Raw genomic sequence first — 19219 nt, forward strand, 5'->3', positions numbered from 1 at the left:
GGTAAACCAAAGAGAGGATTTTAAGGCTGGGTATTCTGTGTTATTCTGCCTGAAGAGGATTTGTGTGTCTCTTCTGGAAGTAGAACCAGTTGTTTCGGTGACTTTGCGCAGCAACCGCGGAGTTTTCAAGCGATAATTGTGCACTGGGGTTGGTGGTTCATAATAAATAGTAACTGCCAAGGTTCAGCTGGGTAAAGTTTCCACAGAGGCAGAAGAGGAGGAAGAACATTATTGTTTGTGTGGTGAAACTGTACGGTGGGTGGGTGTCCTTTGGGTGGGTGGCACAGCCGTTGGGATGCTGGGCTGTGTCCTTTGCAGCACAGGCTGCTGGTGCCGCTGCCCATACGTGTCTCCTGGACAGGACAGAATTGAGAGTTGCTGCTTTGAGCCTAGTTTGGACTGGATAGAAATGGGTGTTTCCATGTGTGTCTCTACTTGCTGCACAGTATCTCTTCCCCAGGTGTCAGTTGTAGGGGTGCCCGGCTGGCAGGGCCTTCATGAAGCTCCGTGGGCCATCACCTTCACTGAAGTAGCAGCAGATCCTTCCAGGCTTACCTAATCTGTTCTTAAACCTGAGTTTAAGTGCCATTGAGTTTGAATGCATTGGGAGCTCTCTGGTTATTCCTGATATCAAATCAGTATTTGTCTTGTTTCAAATTAAGTCAGTGACTGTGAAAACAGTTGATCAGAGTCATCTTTCACGTGACTACTAATGCCTAGGAAGGCTTCTTTCAAGTCTTGTGTGGCTCCTCCCTATTTTTTCATTATTTTGTGAACTGGGTACGTCAAGTTTTTCTTATTAACAATGTTTTCAGAACCTCTTATCACTGCTTGTCTCTGAACTCCTCTTTGAATCTGTTCTTGAACTGCGGCATCTTGAGCTGAACGTGTAATTCCAGCTGGATTTGCTTCCTATACCGTCCCTTATCAGAGTGCTGTTGAATGAAAAACAAGACTGAAATTATCTTGCTTGAATTATGTCCTGGAAGGTACCACCCAGGCTGCGTTCTGCCCTGCCAGTGGCTGCCTGTGGTCTGTGGTACCTGCTCCTCTTGCTCCATCCCTGATCTCGAATTTTTGCCAGTTTCATAGCATTTTGGGTAACTGACCTTCCCTTCACCTTCTGGGCTTCTGAAATGCAGCTAATCAATTTGTTCCCTCAAAAAGGATTTGACCAACTTACTGTCTGGTGGTTTGGGGTGGTTGCTGGGTTTTTTGGGGCGTGTGTGTGATGTTGCAGTCAGTCTTCTATATTTCCCACACTCTACAGGTCTGATTCTTGCAATATTGTGCCAAACATTTAGTGAATGCTGAAGCTGACAGACAATTACTCCTCTCTGTAGTAACAAGAATGTCCTCTGGTTATTGGCTAATAAATCTGAGTGGAGAAAAGCATTATAGTGTGGACTGGTTTCTCTTTTCCTTAAAGGTCTCTCCCTATAGAGCAGGAAGACTTCCCTCAGTGTGCCACTGCTGTTCTGGGAACAGGTTATGTGTCGGGTGTGCATCTTGTCTCTGTAATCTGTGTTTTACTGCCTCATGTCTTTCCTTCTAAAGGACTCTGTCAGTGGATGCTCCCCTCACTGGGTGGTTCCCCTACCCTGCTGCAGCATGGAGTGCTCTCCTGCCACATCAGGGGCTGGGGTTAGACAGCTGCCCTGAAGTAGATCATGTAGAGGAGAGGTAGAGGGTTGGTGCACTTACCAACTGCTGTGGATTTTCTTGTGTCTCAGCTGTTTGTAACTGCTGGGGCAAGCTCTGTGTCCTGCTGGCAAACTCCTCTGGATCTCTTGGCTGTTCCAGTCTCTCTACACCTTAGTTGTGTACACGCTCCCAGAAGGTGACAGAGGGCTGAACTGTTGTCCTTTCTCCTGTGGAACACTTCAGGTCTATTGGTTTCTTTGCAATGTCCTGTTTTGTTGGAATCTGACCTTACTCTTGTTTCATGATCCTGGCTTTGCACAGGGTGTGTGGGAAGGGGTCTGGCGCAGATTGTTTTGACTCCATGTTAAACCTGGGAATTGTAAATCCAGAGGTGAGGATACGTGCTCACTGGGCCTGGCTGCTGCTTCTGAGCATCCCTGGCAGTTGGAGCCTTTCTCCTGCCTGTGCAGCAGCTCAGGATTCTCATCAGTGTCCAAATTACGGACTCCACATGAATTTCTCTCTCACAGAAGATGCTCTCAGCAGATGCCTTTCAGCCCAAGTCATTGATTCCTTCATGGTTAAAGATCTGCTTTCCTAAACGCTGTCAGGGAACTTGCTGCTACCCTTAGGAATGACTTTTGTGTACTGGTGAATGTTTAAACCCCACTTAGCAAGCTGCCTTTCAGACATTTCTGATAATCCTGAACAAAGTAGTGCATGGGCATCCTTCTGGTGTGTCATCTCTGTGAATAGCATCTCCTGTACCCTCTCTTGTCACACGGGGGGTAGGGGGAACTGTTAATAGATCAGTTACACGGGAACTGAACTACATACCAGCAGGTTGTAACCTGAATTCTAACTTTGTGTGTTTGGTCTGTAGCTTTGAATCGGTGACGTTATCGTTCACTGTTTGTGATAGGTATTGGTAGTGTCTGGTATCTGGTGTGTCTTGTATGAGGTGATAAATAATCACTACACTGCTGTGTGTCCATTGCCACGTTTAAATAAAGCCAACTGTGCACAGCAGCTTTTTTCTTATTGTTATTCCATGTTTCAGCTGCTTATGCTATGAAGGAGCTTTTATACTAATCCAGCATGGACTGGAGCCCCCTGTGTGGAGTAGGAGTTGGTGCTTAGACACAGGTAATGCCCTGCTGCCAGCGTGGAGAGAAGGAATGTGAGCGGATGACGTTGCTCGTGGTGCGGTCGCTGTTCCTCTGTTCGGATCAGCTCTGCCTTCCTGGCCATTTCAGCAGTATTGACCTCAAATCCAGGATTTTCTTGAATGTTTTCCTGTGCTACCTACAGACATACCTGGTCCATGGATACATGGCAGTGTTTATAATTACCCAGTAAAACACTGCAGTCTCTGGGAGCCCTGGGAAGACAATGAAAAGTGGTACAGATGCTCCTGTGACCTGTGTGTAGACTGTACTGCACTTCTGATTTTGATTCCACCAGAAGACACCAGCTTGGCAATAGACACCTGGGTTTGAGTCTGTAGGAAAGAGAAGAGTCTGTTTAGTCTTCTCTACTTGCTTTTGTAGGACTGCTCTGAAGCTGCTACGGGTGGGACAGTGTTACAGGAGTACTTTGTGTGACCCTGAGTATTCCTGGTGTATTGGGAGGAACGAAGTTGATAACAAATGCACTCTTTCAAAGACGGTACCTTCTGATATGCTTATACTGGATCAGGTTGCTGGTGGTTACAACCTGTGACTTCAGGAGGATAACAGAGTTATGCTTTGGGTTTAGAAAAGTTTCAGTGATTAGCAACTCCAGACTTTGAAGGCCAAGTTAAAATACCCTTCAAGAAATTTGAAAGGTACTAAGGTTACCCCTTCCATGATGGTGATACTGTGTCAGAAGTGCCCGTTTCTGCTGTTACTGAACTTCATCCAGCAGTGAGGAGTGTTTCTAGCTGGAATCCAGTAGGAAAGGGGACGAATCTGGAGTAGCAGTTTCAGAGCAACTACTTCTGTAATTGTGCACCCAGCTGTCAGCTTTTCAGCTACAAGGAGATACCTGCTCTTCCTTCTGCTCCAGGCCTCTGTAACTAATTGTCTCAGCAACTCATCCTTGCTAACTCTGGTCTAGTTTCTCAGGCGTGCAAAGACCTTTAGCAACATCCCCCTGAAGCAGGAGGAAGGGGAGGAAGCAGCAGACCTGGAGGTGGCAGGGAACAGCTGCCTGTTAAACTTCCTCAACCCAAACACGCTGTTTATCCTTCTGAACCGCTGTGTAACACTGACCCTAAAGTTACTTACTGAATTGTTCCTGATTTATAAAAGCTAAAATAGGGTTAAGGTGGCAGTTAAAAAAAAAAAAAAAAGGAAATTAAGCTGCTTGATCTTTTCCAGAGAGTTTGGAACCCCCTGCCTTCTTCTGAGGCTGTAGTAAAACACATAGTGCTTAACTTGGAGAAGATCTCAGCTACTAGTAGGAAGCCCCAGAGCACGGCTGGATGACTTAAGGAGACTTGCATGGACTAAATAAGATTTGGTTGCTGTGACTGTCGTTGGGGTTGGCTGGAAGAGATTATTGTAGATGACTCAAAGCAGATGTTCTCCAGTAAACTTCCGAGTGAATTAGTCCGTGTGCCAGTCGAGCTCCACAACGTGGGAACAGCGCAGGATCCCCTCAGCCGCTGTGGAAGTTGGTAGCTGCTTTCCACAGGCTCCTCAGTGAGAGGGCCTGGGGCTGCTTCCTGGAAGTTCTTGCTTTGAGCTGGGATTAATGGGTTGCAGAGTAAGTCGATGGAAGTGAATAGAAACTGAAGTGATGTGCAAGTTCCTGAGACAGGGGCTTGCGTAACGCTGCTCTTACCCAGTGTCCGAGGAGAGGAGAGCGCGGTTGCCAAACTCCCTCGTGCTGCTCTGCTGTGTTACCTTCCCTGCCTGTCCTGTAGCCAAGAAGCGTTTTTAATAGCAGTTTGCATTGTTAAGGGATCACTTCTGGTGCTGTGCAAAGTAGGGTGGTGTCCTGGTGGGTTTTGTAGCTTCTGTCTTGTGTCAGTTATGTGACAATGTGTTCATTTTATTGAGCTGGTAGCCGGTGGTTTGAGATAAAGATACTGGTGTGCATTACTGACGTGCTGCTGGTATCCAAATAGGTGTCTTCCTGTTGGGCAGGTGACACTTGAGGCCTTTCAGGGTGGTCACCTTGTTGTCGTAGCCTTTAACTGTGCCACAAGAAAGTCCATTCTCTGTGCTGTTTTGAAACAGGGGAACGTAATTTTATTTCAAGCTCTTCTTTGTGGCAGTTTGGGTGAAGTGTTCCAAGAAAACGACACAAAACTACCAGGGAAGGTGGAGCAGTTGTTGAGCCAGCCTGGAGCGTCTTTATTCCACTGGAGTTTTTAAAGATCCACACTTCCCAGCAGGTGGAAAAGAAGGGGGAGAAAGAGGAGCTTCTTGCCATCGATGCTGAGCGTGAGCCCTCGTGCTCCTTGCAGCGACTCCCTCAGAGGAGGGAATGAAGGAGGTCTGTCTGTCTTGGTGTGGGCCTGGTCTCCGGTAGGCGATTTGCCATTCGGGACCATCCATCCGTGTGTGTTTGGGTACACTGAGACACAGGCAAAGCTGTCACTGGAAACTCCCTGGCCCATTTCATTTTCTGTAGACAGGAGCGTATCGCTTTCCCCATCCCGACCTTTCCAGAGACTAATGATCCCTTTTTTTTGCCATGACTTTGTCATTTAGATAATGAACATTTGGGGATTACCAGTGACTGCAAGAAATAATTGTACCAATGACTGGTGTGTGTGATACACTGGGCCTTTTTGCACCCTGGTAATTCAGAGCCTAAAATGCGTGTCGGGAAGGAGGGGATCATGTTTTGCAAGTCTAAAAATGTTTGTGTGGAAACTCCCAGGATTGAGTGTTGTGCTGGTTCTAGAGGCTGGGGAAAAAGAGCCCTTTATTACTTAAACTGCGGTGCCAAATCATCCTTCCTAAACACTGAGGGCAGGGATCAAAATGTGGAGAAGACCATTGGCAAACGAATTCATCTTGGTTCTGCAGTTGGTTGTAGAAATGGCCAATTGTTCAAAGCCTTTATGGGCTTCAGAAATAAGTTTGGGAAGAGTAAATCTAAAAACCAGGCAGAGTGTTTACTTGCTGATGGCTTTGACCCTCAGCAGCCCTGCTGTGATGGGACAGATGTGTGTGCACATGATGTTCTGAGGTGAAGAGACTTCAGCTCCTGGTTCTCCCGTTCCCTCTTCCCAGAGGGGTAGAATTTCCTGGGAAAATTAAATTCTTAGAAGCTTGCACTTGTCTTAAAACGAAGAACCTTGCGGCAGAGTGTGTGGCTGAGAGGGTAGGGCTGCCTGGTAATGCTCCTGGTGAGACTTGGGGGTAACATGGGATCCCTGTGGAGGTTGGGGGTTGTACTCAATGATCTCTTGAGGTCCCTTCCAACCCCTATGACTCTGATTCTTGCTGTGAGATATTTCTCAGGTGCAGTTCACGTCCTGTTGAGTCCCAAATGAAATTAATAAACGAAACTGTGAATCAAGTTTTCCTTCGCTTGTCTCTTAAATCTACCTAAAAGGTGATTAGAATTCCAGTGTTGGGGGGCTGTTACCATGGGGTGGTGGTGATGTGGATCTCTGTGGTCTGGGCTTTCTCACAGAAATCACTAAAATCACATTTGTGCTGAATATCTACAGATTGCGGCATCGGCTTTTGTGTGGAGCTTTACTCATGCGATGAAGCCCGTCAGAAGCCTGATGGACGCCTTGTTAATGTAACGAGGGTTCCTGGAGTTACTCCTCACCGTGTTATGTGTCAGGGGGGATACAGTTCTGGAGCTGTTGTGGGGTTTTTGAGGAGCAGTGGCTGGATCCCACCCTCTCCTGGTCCGTCCAGCGCTGGGCGATGGTCTGAGGACACCTGCTGGGCACTGCTCCCGTCCTCCAGCTGGAGGATTTTATTCCAGGGTTCTGGGCTCTTGGTGTGTGGCCACGGGAAGTGTCGATATGTCGAGCGGTGGCTGAAGGGCTGGAGGCAGGAATCCCGATCCGACTCGTCGCTGCTCTTGGGCCGCTCGACACTTGTGTTTCAGTCAACCACAACCTGGGCGAGGGGTCTCGGAGCATCGTGAACAGGTCACGCCGTGTTTGTTGCCGATGTTTCCTTTAGCTTTACCCAAGAGTGTGTTTGTGGCAGCTCCCACAGCTCCCAACTAGGTCAGTAAAGTGTCCTTGTCCCTATTCTTTGAACAATCAGCTCCCTGAAGCCAGACAGTGTGAGAGTAATTTTGTGATTAATGCTTCCAGCAATTACGAGGCAGAAGGTCTTAAATTACATTTGATAACGAAGACCTGTACATGAAACATGAAGTGACTTTGTCTTCTTTGTTGCAGATCCATAACATGGTGGCAGTGCTGGAAGTGATCTCCAGCCTGGAGAAATATCCCATTACCAAAGAGGCACTCGAGGTATGTCACCCTCCAAACACCGCTGCGTTTCTGTGGGTATAAAGGGACTTTCTCTGCCTGTCTAATTTCCATGAGAGCTTTTCTTGAAACAATAGATTGATTGCAGAGGATTCACAATTAAGATATTATTTTGTCCCTCCCGTGCTGCTTCTGACAGCTCGGTGCACACACAGTGATTCTTTCTGGGCCCAGACCAGCATTCTGCACAGCACAGCTCCTCTTTGTACAGGCCACTAAATTAATCATTACTTCCTACTGATTAATTCTGTTGCGTTCAGCAACAGCCCTCTGGTTGCTGAAGTGAAGCAGGCACCTTTTTTTGAGGTGTTTGGTGACCCAGCACCAAAAGATCCAGATGTAGGAATAGAGTTTCTCTGGTCTGTACAAGGAACCTTGAACTCGGTGGAGCTGTTTTCGGTGCCGGCTGCCGTTGGTGAGGCAGCTCCGGCCTCACTGGCCACTCTCAGGGACAGCCCAGAGAAGCTTTTCTGGCTAAATTCTAAAACTCTTCTCAACCTTTGTATTGGCATTATTGGTGTTACTTGCTTTTAACTATCACTTAACTCTAACTCCAGCTGTGTTTCAGCACACGTATCCCACCCTATTGCGTGTTTCTCTCACAGTCTGGTCTGTGTTTTCCTTCAGAGTGCCTTTCTCAAGTCAACTGATTTGTGGAATAACTCTTTGTTTTCAAATGTGCTTTGGGAACACTCAAACACTCCACTTCCTTCCGCTTGTGAAACTGCTATGGGATAGCCTAGGAATGCTTGTTTAAATGGCTCTCACACCCTTTCAAGATACTGGGAGTGAAGGGAGAGGAGAGATGGAGGCAGAAGGTAGGATGTAAGTCGCACCCTGGCTAGTCAGGTTTGTGAAACAGAGGGTTTTACTGTCAGCGTATTGCTGTAGCAGGCAGAGATTCTGGATTTGTTTCCTTGCTTCTCTCTGCAGATCTTACCCTTCCCTGGTGATAATCACGCCCCTTTTCTGCCTTGGGTGCTGCTTTCGCCCTCAAATCTGAGCTTGCGCCTTTGCTCTTGAGATTCTCACGGAGTAAAGAATCCTTTCTGATGCTCCTCACAGCTGATGGCTCCTGTGCTCCAGCCAGGGAATAAGGATAGGGTGATTAAAGCCTGCAGGAGGTTTCCTGTGGTGTGGCAGAGCACTGGACCAACTGGGCTCATCCTTTCCAAAAAGAGAAAGCCAACACTTAAATCCACAGTGGTTTTTACTGAGGTGTCTCTAGGGCGAGCGCTACAGAGCAGAAACGTGGTGTGAGAACTTTGTTCTGAGTGGTGCCTGTTTGTAAACCAGCTTTTCTGTCTCTTTAGGAAACCAGACTTGGGAGGCTTATCAATGAGGTGAGGAAGAAGACATCCAATGAGGAACTTGCCAAACGTGCCAAGAAATTGTTGCGGAATTGGCAAAAGTTGATAGAACCTGTAACCCAGAATGAACCGGTGCCAAGAGGGTTGCCGAATCCACCTGGATCAGCAAATGGTGGTGCTCACAACTGCAAACCAGAAGCGCAACTTCCTGCTGTGGCTGGAGCAAAGCCCATCAGCGAATTGAAAAGCAGGAACGACATACAGAAACTAAACTCTCCGAAAACGGAGAAATTGGGAAATCGGAAAAGGAAAGGTGAACACAGGGATGGGCACCAGGGCCCTCCTCCCCCAAAAGTCTCCAAAGCTAGTCATGAAGTATTACAAAACTCTTCGCCCCCTCCAACAAATGGAATTGGAGGTAGTCCTGAAAATTTTCCTAGTCCTGTAGACGTAAATCTACACGCGGGGCCCGAAAGCAGCAGGACAGAACTCAGTGAAAACGATAAACACAATAAGATCCCAGTAAATGCTGTAAAACCTCACACCAGTTCTCCAGGACTTGTAAAACCTTCAAGCACTTCCTCTTTATTAAAGACTGCAGTGCTTCAGCAGCATGATAAGTCGGAAGAAACCTCGGGACCGCACCAGCCCAAGAGTCCTCGCTGCTCCTCCTTTAGCCCTAGAAACGTTCGGCATGATACTTTTGCTCGGCAGCATACTACGTACTCACCAAAGGATTCGATGCCCAGTCCATCTCAAAGGTCTCAGTTCCTAGACACTGCACAGGTGCCATCCCCGCCACCATCCTTGATGCAACCATCCACACCTCCCATGCCAGCGAAAAGACTGGAGTTCCCTCAGCAGTCGGTAACTGAGGTATCTCAGCACTGGCAGGAGCAGCAGGTACCTTCTGAAAGCCAGCACAGGCACACAGCAGGGATGCTTCCGCAGCACACGTCTCCCAGCTGCAAAACCAGCTCCCACCCCGGGGAATCTCTCACGCCACACATGGGCTTTTCACAGGACACTTCGAAAATGGACAGTGATGATGCTGCTTCAGGTTCTGATAGTAAAAAGAAGAAAAGGTACCGACCCAGAGACTATACAGTCAACTTGGATGGGCACGTGTCAGAAGGGGGTGTGAAACCCGTGAGGTTAAAAGAGAGAAAACTCACTTTTGATCCCATGACAGGACAGATAAAACCTTTAACACAGAAAGATCCTTTGCAGGTCGAAATCCCTGCGGTTACTGAACAGCACAGGACAGAAACGGAAAAGCAGGAGCAAAAACCCAACCTGCAAAGCCCTTTTGAACAAACGAACTGGAAAGAATTATCCAGAAACGAAATCATTCAGTCATATTTAAACAGACAGAGTAGCTTGCTGTCTTCATCAGGAGTACAGACTCCCGGAGCTCACTACTTCATGTCTGAATATTTAAAGCAGGAGGAAAGCACTAGAAAAGAGGCTAGAAAGACTCACGTTCTAGCTCCTAACAGCAAACCTACAGACTTGCCTGGGGTCACAAGGGAGGTCACGAGCGATGACCTCGACAGAATACGTGAACATAACTGGCCAGGCGTGAACGGTTGTTACGACACACAGGGTAACTGGTATGATTGGACACAGTGCATATCTTTAGATCCACACGGGGATGATGGTAGATTGAACATCCTGCCTTACGTCTGCCTAGACTGAGTACAGTTGTGCTAAAAATGCTTTCTTACATCTGCAGTTAGCGAAAGCGGCAGACGCTATGCCACTTAAAGAGGGAGAGAGAGCCTCCTGTCCTGGACAAACAGGCCCAACGAGCAGAGGGTGTGAGGGAGCTGGTTCTCTCCAGCTCTTTCCTTTAAATTCTCCTTTTGTGAAATGCTGCTACCAGTTTACTAACAATTGCAAAGGAAGGCATACGAAGGTTGATAAATTGAGTTCAAAACTCTATAGCGAGCCAGCTATAAAAAAGTGTTAGTCCCCAAGAAGTGAAGAGGATTTCCAGCACTTTCTGAATGCCGGAATCTTATTACAGGCAGGTACAGAGAAAATTGTGGAAGTTACCTTAACAAAATATGCATCTATTTATTTGACTTGATTTGGGTTTTTATTTGGCAGTGAGATATTGGAGAGACAATGTGCAAAAACTGTAGTTTTATTTGTTTCACATCTCTGAACATGATTGCGTTTTCTCAAGTCATGTGGTACGGAGATTGGGTTTTAAACAGCAGGTGTTGCACTGCAGGCTGGGAGACCAGCTTCAGCTCAACATTCCATAGGCATCCACATACTTTAGTCTGGTTTCAGTTTAAATCCAGTCTCTGAGAAATGCTGCAAAAACTAGATGTTTAATGATATTTTTGATCCCACCACCACCAGCCAAATATTTTTCCTCCTTTTCCCTTCCTGCAAACTTCTAGGACAAACAAACAAAAACCACACACACACACAAAAAAAAAAAGGAAAAAAAAAAAGAAAACCACCTTTTCTAGAATTTAAATGTAATGAGGGTGCTACAAGTTTGTAACTGTACTGTGAGAGGGAAAAAGGAAGCCTGTTTGTATGCTGGAAATATACTTGTTACCATTCCTTTAGATATTGTTTGCCTTATGGATATCCATCATAAACGCAATTTGCAAAAACAAAGAGCCTTAGTGAATGTACAGTAACTAGACTTCTGTGTCTGTGCGATGCAGAAGGGAGCAACTTTGCTATTTGGTCCTTTAAGTGGACACATTGTGATATAAATGTGGAAATAAAAAAAATTTGCACAAACCAGTTTGTGAATTATTTATACTGAACTCATTGTTTTTTTAAAGTTTGCTCAGTTCAGACCAGCTTAAGGGATCTTCGGCACTGAGAGCCCGTCGGAGCGGCGCGGCGGAGCCGAATCCCCTCCGACGCTGTCGAAAGCCGCTGGCTGTTAGGGATGTACGAGATGTCTTCCAAGTACCTTGGTGGGATTCAGTCACACAGGTTGGATTATTCTTTTTTAAACTCTGGTTGCATCCAGGGTCTGGAGACTGATAACCCGATCGCTGTTAATGTACCTCAAAGTCTAAAAGGTCATAGTTCATCTTTTTTTCTCAGTAACTTTGTGATATTTTACTCCTACTTGTTAAACCGCTTTCTAAAGCAGCCTGGTTCAGTATAGAAAGCTGAGAGTTTCTCTGAACTGTTATTTGCTTTAATGTTTGGGACTAGTTGTTTTCTGCAGTCCCCCGTGCTGGGCTTCTGTCCAGGGGAGAAGGGGAGGGGACACGATACCAAAAACATTTCTAGGTTTAGTGATGTTAACTCTGTTAACCCCTTGGTGCTGGATCGCGCTTCCATGGAGGAGCCTTGGCAAGGGCTCTCCTGCCTTGGTGAGCAGAGTCAAGCTCTTGCCTATTCCTGGCCAGGTATATGTTAAGTTGGTTCATTCCCTGGACCCCAAATGATAAGGTTTGGTTTATCTTTTAAGATGTTCTTGTTCAAACCGACTGTGTTTGTCACCTGCCTGGTATTGAAATGTGTGGCTGTCTTGGGAATGTTGGCCCATGTTTGTCTGCTGCAGTTGCTGAAATTGGAGGTCTGAGAGTGATACCACACAAGTGGTTACCCAAAAATGTTTCCAAGTGTATTTTCAGTTCACTACCAGTTTGTCCATCTGCAGCCAACGAGGTTGAGCAGTGTGCCCCAGAGTTGGGGCATGTTGTTAGTGTGCAGCTCTAAGGCAGACCTGATGGTAGAGGGATAAAAGCTGGTTGTGTTGGAAAATGCCTGGGTTCTGTTTATGTAAAAAATACTGTGCATCTTCTCTCCTCCTGCCCCTTCTCCCTCCTTCCCTGAATGGTTTTACTTAGGAACAGGGTCCGTGTTCTTCTGAGGCCTTTGGATATAGGGCAGATTTCAGGAAACGACAAAGTATTACCTTACACTTTCTAAACCCCATCGTTTCCTCCACTGCTGACGGTTCTGATGCAATCGATGGCCCTTGTGGACCACACTCGGTGAGGTGGTGCCCCAAGTTCATCACCACTTTCAAATTACACCCGGCTCTCGGTAGCAAACCGGCCGTGCTGATGCTGCCGTCGCTGGAGGGAGCGCTGGGTACCGGAGCCAGCCCTTTCTAGGGGTACAAAATCGCCGATGCAAGCTTTAAGTCTTGGTCTGTACCGAGTCTGTGTCTGCTCTAAGGGTCAACTCACTTTGGCTGTCACCGGGGTGAGGCGAGGCTTGACAATCTTCGTTGCAGCATGCTAGCATAACCAGTCCTGTGAGCTCCAACAAATGTGAATAAGTTTACAAGGTGATATTTTTCTTTTTGTCGATTTTGTAAACAAGTTCAAATGAAGTTTACCATGTGCGTACCTGCTGTCTACTCTCATTTTTGCATGAACTCAGTTCCTCCGCTCCTGCGTTCTCCTAAGCTGCCTTGCAGAACTTACTCCCCGACCTACCGTGCCGGCCTGGCTCCAGGGCTGCTTGGAACCGCCGGTACCTCCAGTGCCTGCCTGTTGTGGCGGGTCTGGCGGTGGTATGCGGGTGGAGGAAGGGGCCGTATTGTACCCCCGCGCCCGGGCCGCCGGCACCGCCCCGTCTCGGGGCTGGGGAGGAGCCCGGGAGCCCCCGACCTTTACCCGGGCACGGCAGGGCCCGCCCCGGGTCGCGGCTGCCTGCCAGCCCCGGGCCCGAATGACGCTTGGCTCAGTTTTGTGCCCGCCCGTCCTGGGCGCTGCCCCCGGAGCCGCGGGGCGCTGCCCGCTGGCTCAGCCGCGGCCTCGCACGACCCGGGCTCAGCGCGCTGGAGGCCGAACCGCTGCCCCCGCGCAGGGCCGAGCCCAGCCCAGCCCGCCGGGCGGAACGCGGCGCCGGGGACCCCGCGGAACCGCGAGTCCCCGGGGCGGGCGGAGGGAGCGGCCGCCGCGGAAATGACGGGAAGAGACCCCGCCCCGGGAAGCGACGCGTTGGCGGCGCTGACGTCCCCGCGGCGGCCGGGCGGCGTACGGAGCCATGGCGGCCCCGCTGGCGGCGGCGGGCGGCGGAGCGGCGGCCTCGGCGGCGACGGGGCGGACGGGGCGCGGACCGGCGCTGCGGGAAGGAGCGCGGGTGTCGGCGCTGTGCCTGGCCTGGTACGGGCTGAGCGCCGGCGGCAACGTGGTGAACAAGCTGCTGCTCGGCGGCTTCCCGCGGCCCGTCACCGTGTCGCTCTTCCACATCCTGGGGCTGTGCGGGCTCCTGCCGCCGCTGCTGCGGGCCTGGCGGGTACCGCCCGCCGGCCCGGCCCAGCTGCCACCCCGCGCCTATCCCCGCTACATCCTGCCGCTCGCCTTCGGCAAGTACTTCGCCTCCGTGTCCGCGCACGTCTCGCTCTGGCGGGTCCCAGTCTCCTACGCGCACACAGGTGAGACCCGGTGGGGCTGGGGGGCGGGGGGGACGGCGACTCGGAGCCCGGCGTCTGCTCGGCTGGGTGCCCGGCGCGGCGGTGAAGCCCGGGGCAGGGCTGAGATGCCGTCGGTGGCAGGACCGGACCCGAGCCCCCCCGCTTTGTCCCTCCCCGGGGCAGCGGGCAGTGCGGTTGGCCCGAGCTCCGTGTCCCTGCCGACGTGGGGTTTTCTTTTCCGTCCTCAGTGAAAGCGACGATGCCGATATGGGTGGTGCTTCTGTCACGGATCATAATGAAGGAAAAGCAGACGACGAAGGTGCGGACAGGTTTGCCGAGGTTTCTTCTCTTGGTGGTGGCAGTGGGAGCTGCTGGCTGGGATCTGGGCGCTCAGGCCTTGGTTACCCGGGTGGGTTTCGTGATCGGGATTCGATGACGTGTTTTACACGTTCTTTACGCTCATGATAAAAGGAAAACACCTCTAGACATTGAGCTGGGTGATGCTCTCTGACACACTGGAGCTGTTGCTCTGATAGTATAAAAGTTGAGCCTTGGTTTTGTTGCTTTCTTCTTCTCCCTTCCCCCCCAAAGCAGCAGCATGTGCAAACACAGCGGAAATAAAAACTCTCGGAAGATGTCAGCTGCTGCTTTCTGTTCCTCTCTCAGGTGTACTTGTCCCTGATCCCCATAATAACTGGGGTCCTGCTGGCCACCGTCACAGAGCTTTCCTTTGACATGTGGGGCCTCATCAGTGCACTTGCTGCTACTCTGTGTTTCTCACTTCAGAACATCTTCTCGAAGAAGGTAACGGGTTTGCTGTTCATTACATTGGCCAGCAGCGTCGTCCTTTAGCAGCAGAGCCTGTAATTTCCATACATATTTTATTTTATTCTTTACGGTGGCTTTAAGGAGCCCAAAGAGCCAGTTGGCTACGTTGTACGCCCCCACTCCATAACTCTCCCTACCTGTCAGAGTTGTTACACTGAAAATTGGGCCGAACTCAGAGTTTACCCAGAGCCTTTTCTTTACTCCTTGGCACAGATTTATTTTTCTTTCTGCTGACAGTTCAATAGAGCTTAAATTTAACAGTTGATTTGAAAGCTTTTACCATATCTTGCTATATCAAATCCTTTCTCTGCAGTGAGTCAGTGTCAACACTAGGCACTCCTTGAGATCTTAGAAGCAAACGTCTTGAGCATTTTAAATGTGTTACTACCTCGTTAATACCAAGTCACCACTCAAGAAACTATTGGTTTTCAAATGGACATCTGTTTTTCTTTGGTCATCCTCTCAGGAAATGCATACTCTAGCAGTATTTATTTATTTTCATAACTTATCTGTCATCTAAAGCAGTTACTGTTACACTGCTCCTGAACCTCGGCTGATGCCGCGGGCAGCAGCTGAAGAAAGGCTGTTTGCTGGTGTTTTTGGTCAGGTGTTAAGAGATTCCCGAATACATCACCTTCGGTTGCTGAACATACTTGGGTGCCATGCTGTGTTCTTCATGATCCCAACGTGGGTTCTGGTAGATCTTTCCTCCTTCTTGGTTGAGAATGACTTGGTAAGTGTTGTGTTTGTAATATTGCTGTTAAGAGAGAAAAATAAAAGCCTGACAGCCCACCAACAAACACTGCCACCTGCACCAAAAATGTGCAGTTCGGTGTTGTGGTGTAGTTCCTCATCAGCACGGCAGGAACTGTTGTGACATACCTGCACATTGTTTCACAAAATGATATAAAAAAGTAAGGGTGGTGTTTACTGTGAGAATTCCTGACAGGGTTGGGAGAGGTAGAGAGTGTGACAGTATACATCTCAGGAATTTGTAGCTGGAGACAGGAACAAATGCACCTGGAACGTGCGCTACAAGACGTGGAGGTGTTTTCCCAGCAGTGGTAGTTGCATAATATCACATCCGTGGGTGCTGCTTTGGAGTTAGGTTGCAGATCTTCCTATCAGTGGCAGGTAAGAAGTGAGTCAAGCTCTATTTGTGTTTCTTTGTCTCATATCTGAAACCTGAGATCATTTTGTCTTCTTTTCTTGTGATCCTTGTCGTTACCACAGAGCACGATGTCTCACTGGTCCTGGACCTTGATGCTGCTTATAATCAGTGGGTTCTGTAATTTTGCCCAGAATGTCATTGCCTTCAGTATCCTTAACCTGATCAGCCCGCTCAGTTACTCTGTCGCAAACGCCACGAAAAGAATCATGGTCATCACAGTGTCTCTCATAATGCTTCGCAATCCGGTTACGAGCACCAATGTCCTTGGAATGATGACGGCGATCTTGGGAGTCTTCTTATATAACAAGGTAAAGGGTGGGTTGGTTTCCTTGGGAAACTCACTTGAAAAGGTCTGGGAGCTTTGAATTATTTTCCATACGAGAAGTTAACAGGTAGTGGAATAAAAATGGGGGATGCCTGGCAGGAAGCTTGGTTGCAGAGGAGGTACGTGGATCGCCTCAGCGAAGCACTCGGGTGGTTGGGTCAGGCCAGCTCTGGGGTCTTCAATAGACTTATATTTTGATCTAAGTATTTGCTTAAAAAACAAAGATTGAGCAAAACAACAGCTTCCTGACTTGGCATTTGAGAGGAACGAGGTTTTTATTACGTCATTGGTATTTTAAGATTCTAACAGGCTTAGGTAGTAGCATAGTTGTAAAACTGTACGCTTTTTTCCTGGGTGTATGAACACGTTAGGTGGCATCGAAGGAAAAAAACATGATTCTTTCTTTCTTTCCTAGACAAAATACGATGCAAACCAAGAAGCAAAGAAGCAGCTTCTTCCAGTTACAACTGGGGACCTCGTGAATTTGGATCGGCATCGAAACACTCCTGAAAAGTCTCAGAACGGACTTACGGCGTTTGCACAACACGGAGACTATCAGTATGGTCGAACCAATGTCTTAACAGACCACTTCCAGTATAATCGGCAAAACTACCCAACTACCTACAACTTAAATCGTTTTGATATATAGAATCCTGGCAAACAGGTATAGACTGTGATATCAAAGTGTCCCCAGCATTATCAGAAACTTTTAGTACATCCATGAATGTAAAGCCATTTTATCGTGCAGGTTGTGCGGCAGGGCAGGTGCCTGTGTAGTGGAAGCGGTACAGACCTCGACTGCTGCTGAGCAGACCTTTGAACAGGAAACAGCTCCATCTGATGCTGGAACTAAACACACGGTGCTGCTCTCATACAGAGATTCTGGTGAAATGCACCTACAAAGCTCCAGAGCAAAGTATCTGCCACTGCTCCTTTTCAGAGCCTGTCAACTGAGCGTGATTGTTTTGGCAGCAAAATTCTGGCCAGTATTTTGTTTCCACACTGGTAACGTCACCTTTCATTTGTTCTCTGATATGTTTTAATGATTCTTAGGTGAAACTTTCAGGAAGAAGTAACACTAAGGAATACATCTGGTTATCAGGATTTGTCTGTCTGAGGAGGATTGACTTAAGTTTATATCCTTTGCAGCTAGCTAGACCCGAATTCACCTCAAGCATCAACAGAACTTCACGTGGGTATTTATTATTCTTGTGACTACGCCTTTGGTCTTTGGCAGCAAACCAGAAGTGTTTCTGAAAGAGTAGACAGTAGGAAGACTGCTCTCATCAGGAAGTGTACTTCAGTCATAGAGAAACAGAATTCCCCAAAATCACTCTTGTCCCAGTCACTGTAGGTAACAAACAGAGCTCAAGAGCGTCTCTGTGTCCTGAATAAAGCAGCCCTGTAACTCCAGACGTTGCTCTTCCTTGGCAGTACAGAAAATGCCATCACAAATAAACTCTTTGGAATAATACGATTTTTTTTTTTTTTTACTATTCCACACCTGTTCCTGCAAACCCTTCTGTTGATTTAGAAATGGAAAGGTTTCTGGTCTCTCCTCAGTTTTAAGCGTGAATTGTGTTCTGTTGCGTGATCCATATACTATGAATGCATTAATTTGAATAGTCACCAGTCATAATTGTTTCCTAAGTCTATCTTCTTAGCTCCTAATTGTTCATTTTACGTTTCTTCATTGCTGCTGTTGGGGTTGCCACGTGCATTTAAGCTGACTTCTACTTTCCACCAAGTTAAATTTTGTATCCTGCTTTGCTCCTGCAGCTCCCCTAGCTTGACTAGTAAATCATTAAGAAAAATTGGTTTGAATTGGCAGGAAATAGATAATTTATGGCTTAGAACTGATCCGGTTTGTGTAAATGAACATACTTCATTCTAGACGAGCTGATTGCTGTGCGTCAGGTGCTGAGCAAGGAATGAAAGCGGCTGACCTTGGGTTTCACTGCATCACATTGGTACTGTTGCTACCTTAGCAAAAGATGATTTTTCCTTAACAGAGAAGCTGTTGTACAGTGAGATTTTTGATAGCATTACTGTTATGTTTTTACTAGAGGTATTAGATACCAGTGACAGAACTTTGGGTGTGGTACAGAGCACTCCCGCCACTTATTTATTGCTTTAAAAATGACCGTTTCTGTGGTGTGAGATGATGATTCGGCTCCTTTCAGGATAATAAAGAATTTATTTTTAAGTCAACCCGATCTTATTCTTTTGGCTGGCTGTGGAGGTAGTTATGTATTTGGCCTTCCCCCCCATACAGTCCAAAAGAGGGAAATGGGCCTTATGAAACTTCAGAGACGGGTTAAACGTGCTGCTGATGTTTGTGCTAGCTTTAGAACTTGGGCTTTTAGTTTTGAAAGTCTAAATAAATTATTCCCTAAACCTGGTTAACAATGGATAGAGGAGAAGCACTCTTTCAGATGAAATTGCTTTTGTTTGCTCCAGTATTAATTTATGTATCATTATTTCTTTTTAATATGGGAAAGTGTCTTTCTGAGGCCCGCTCCCCAAAATGTCAGTGCTTTTACACGCGTGTGAAAAGGATTGTGAGGATTCTGGATTTGGCTCTGGCTCTGCAAAAGACTAATTTAAGGATGGGACGTTTAGGCTGAGATTGTTCAGAGGGGCTGAAGTTCTCCAGCTGCTTTCAAAGGGAGCCGGCTGCAAACTGTTAAAGACTCCTGAAAATGCTTAATGGTGTTCTTTGTGCCTGGAAAATGAGGAGGATCCTTCCTTACTTCATAGGGGAGCGAAATACCACAAAAAAGTCATCACGGGGCCAGGGATGTACATGAGTTCACCTGTACGTCTTCTGGCGCGCCTACCACAATAACACCTTCATACAACTTGAACTGTTAGTTGGGATAAAGCTCTGCCTACTTTATTCACAAACCAGAGGCTTTATTAAATGTATTTAGGTGGTTTCCTTTTAAAGGACATAACCAGATCTTTTTTCCCCAAGAGAAAGCTTGCACTGCACACTTCCTGTAGCAGGCCTCGAGCTCAGCTCTTTCTTTAGAGAGTGTGGTAGCAGGTGAGGGCTTTCTGTTGAAAACACATCGTCCCCAATTGCAGTCTGGGCTCCTGGCCTCACCATGTCTCT

At 47.8% G+C, this 19219-nt stretch overlaps 2 protein-coding genes across 2 annotated transcripts; both read left to right on the plus strand.

Moving 5' to 3' along the window:
* Positions 1-6358: 6358 nt before the first annotated feature.
* Positions 6359-10239, plus strand: MED26 (mediator complex subunit 26; the record flags this gene model as incomplete). Its single annotated transcript, XM_084276156.1, has 4 exons — positions 6359-6367; positions 6570-6767; positions 7016-7090; positions 8422-10239. 4 exons carry the CDS (start codon positions 6359-6361, stop codon positions 10114-10116), a joined length of 1977 nt encoding a protein of 658 aa, XP_084132282.1. The 3' UTR covers positions 10117-10239.
* Positions 10240-13407: 3168 nt separating this feature from the next.
* Positions 13408-16750, plus strand: SLC35E1 (solute carrier family 35 member E1; the record flags this gene model as incomplete). The annotated part of the gene is made up of 6 exons (XM_084276264.1): positions 13408-13798; positions 14026-14096; positions 14444-14581; positions 15213-15338; positions 15839-16084; positions 16517-16750. 6 exons carry the CDS (start codon positions 13408-13410, stop codon positions 16748-16750), a joined length of 1206 nt encoding a protein of 401 aa, XP_084132390.1.
* Positions 16751-19219: the final 2469 nt, after the last annotated feature.

The sequence above is a fragment of the Gallinula chloropus genome (assembly GCF_964237585.1).
Source record: "Gallinula chloropus genome assembly, chromosome: 28".
NCBI classification, from domain to species: Eukaryota; Metazoa; Chordata; class Aves; order Gruiformes; family Rallidae; genus Gallinula; species Gallinula chloropus.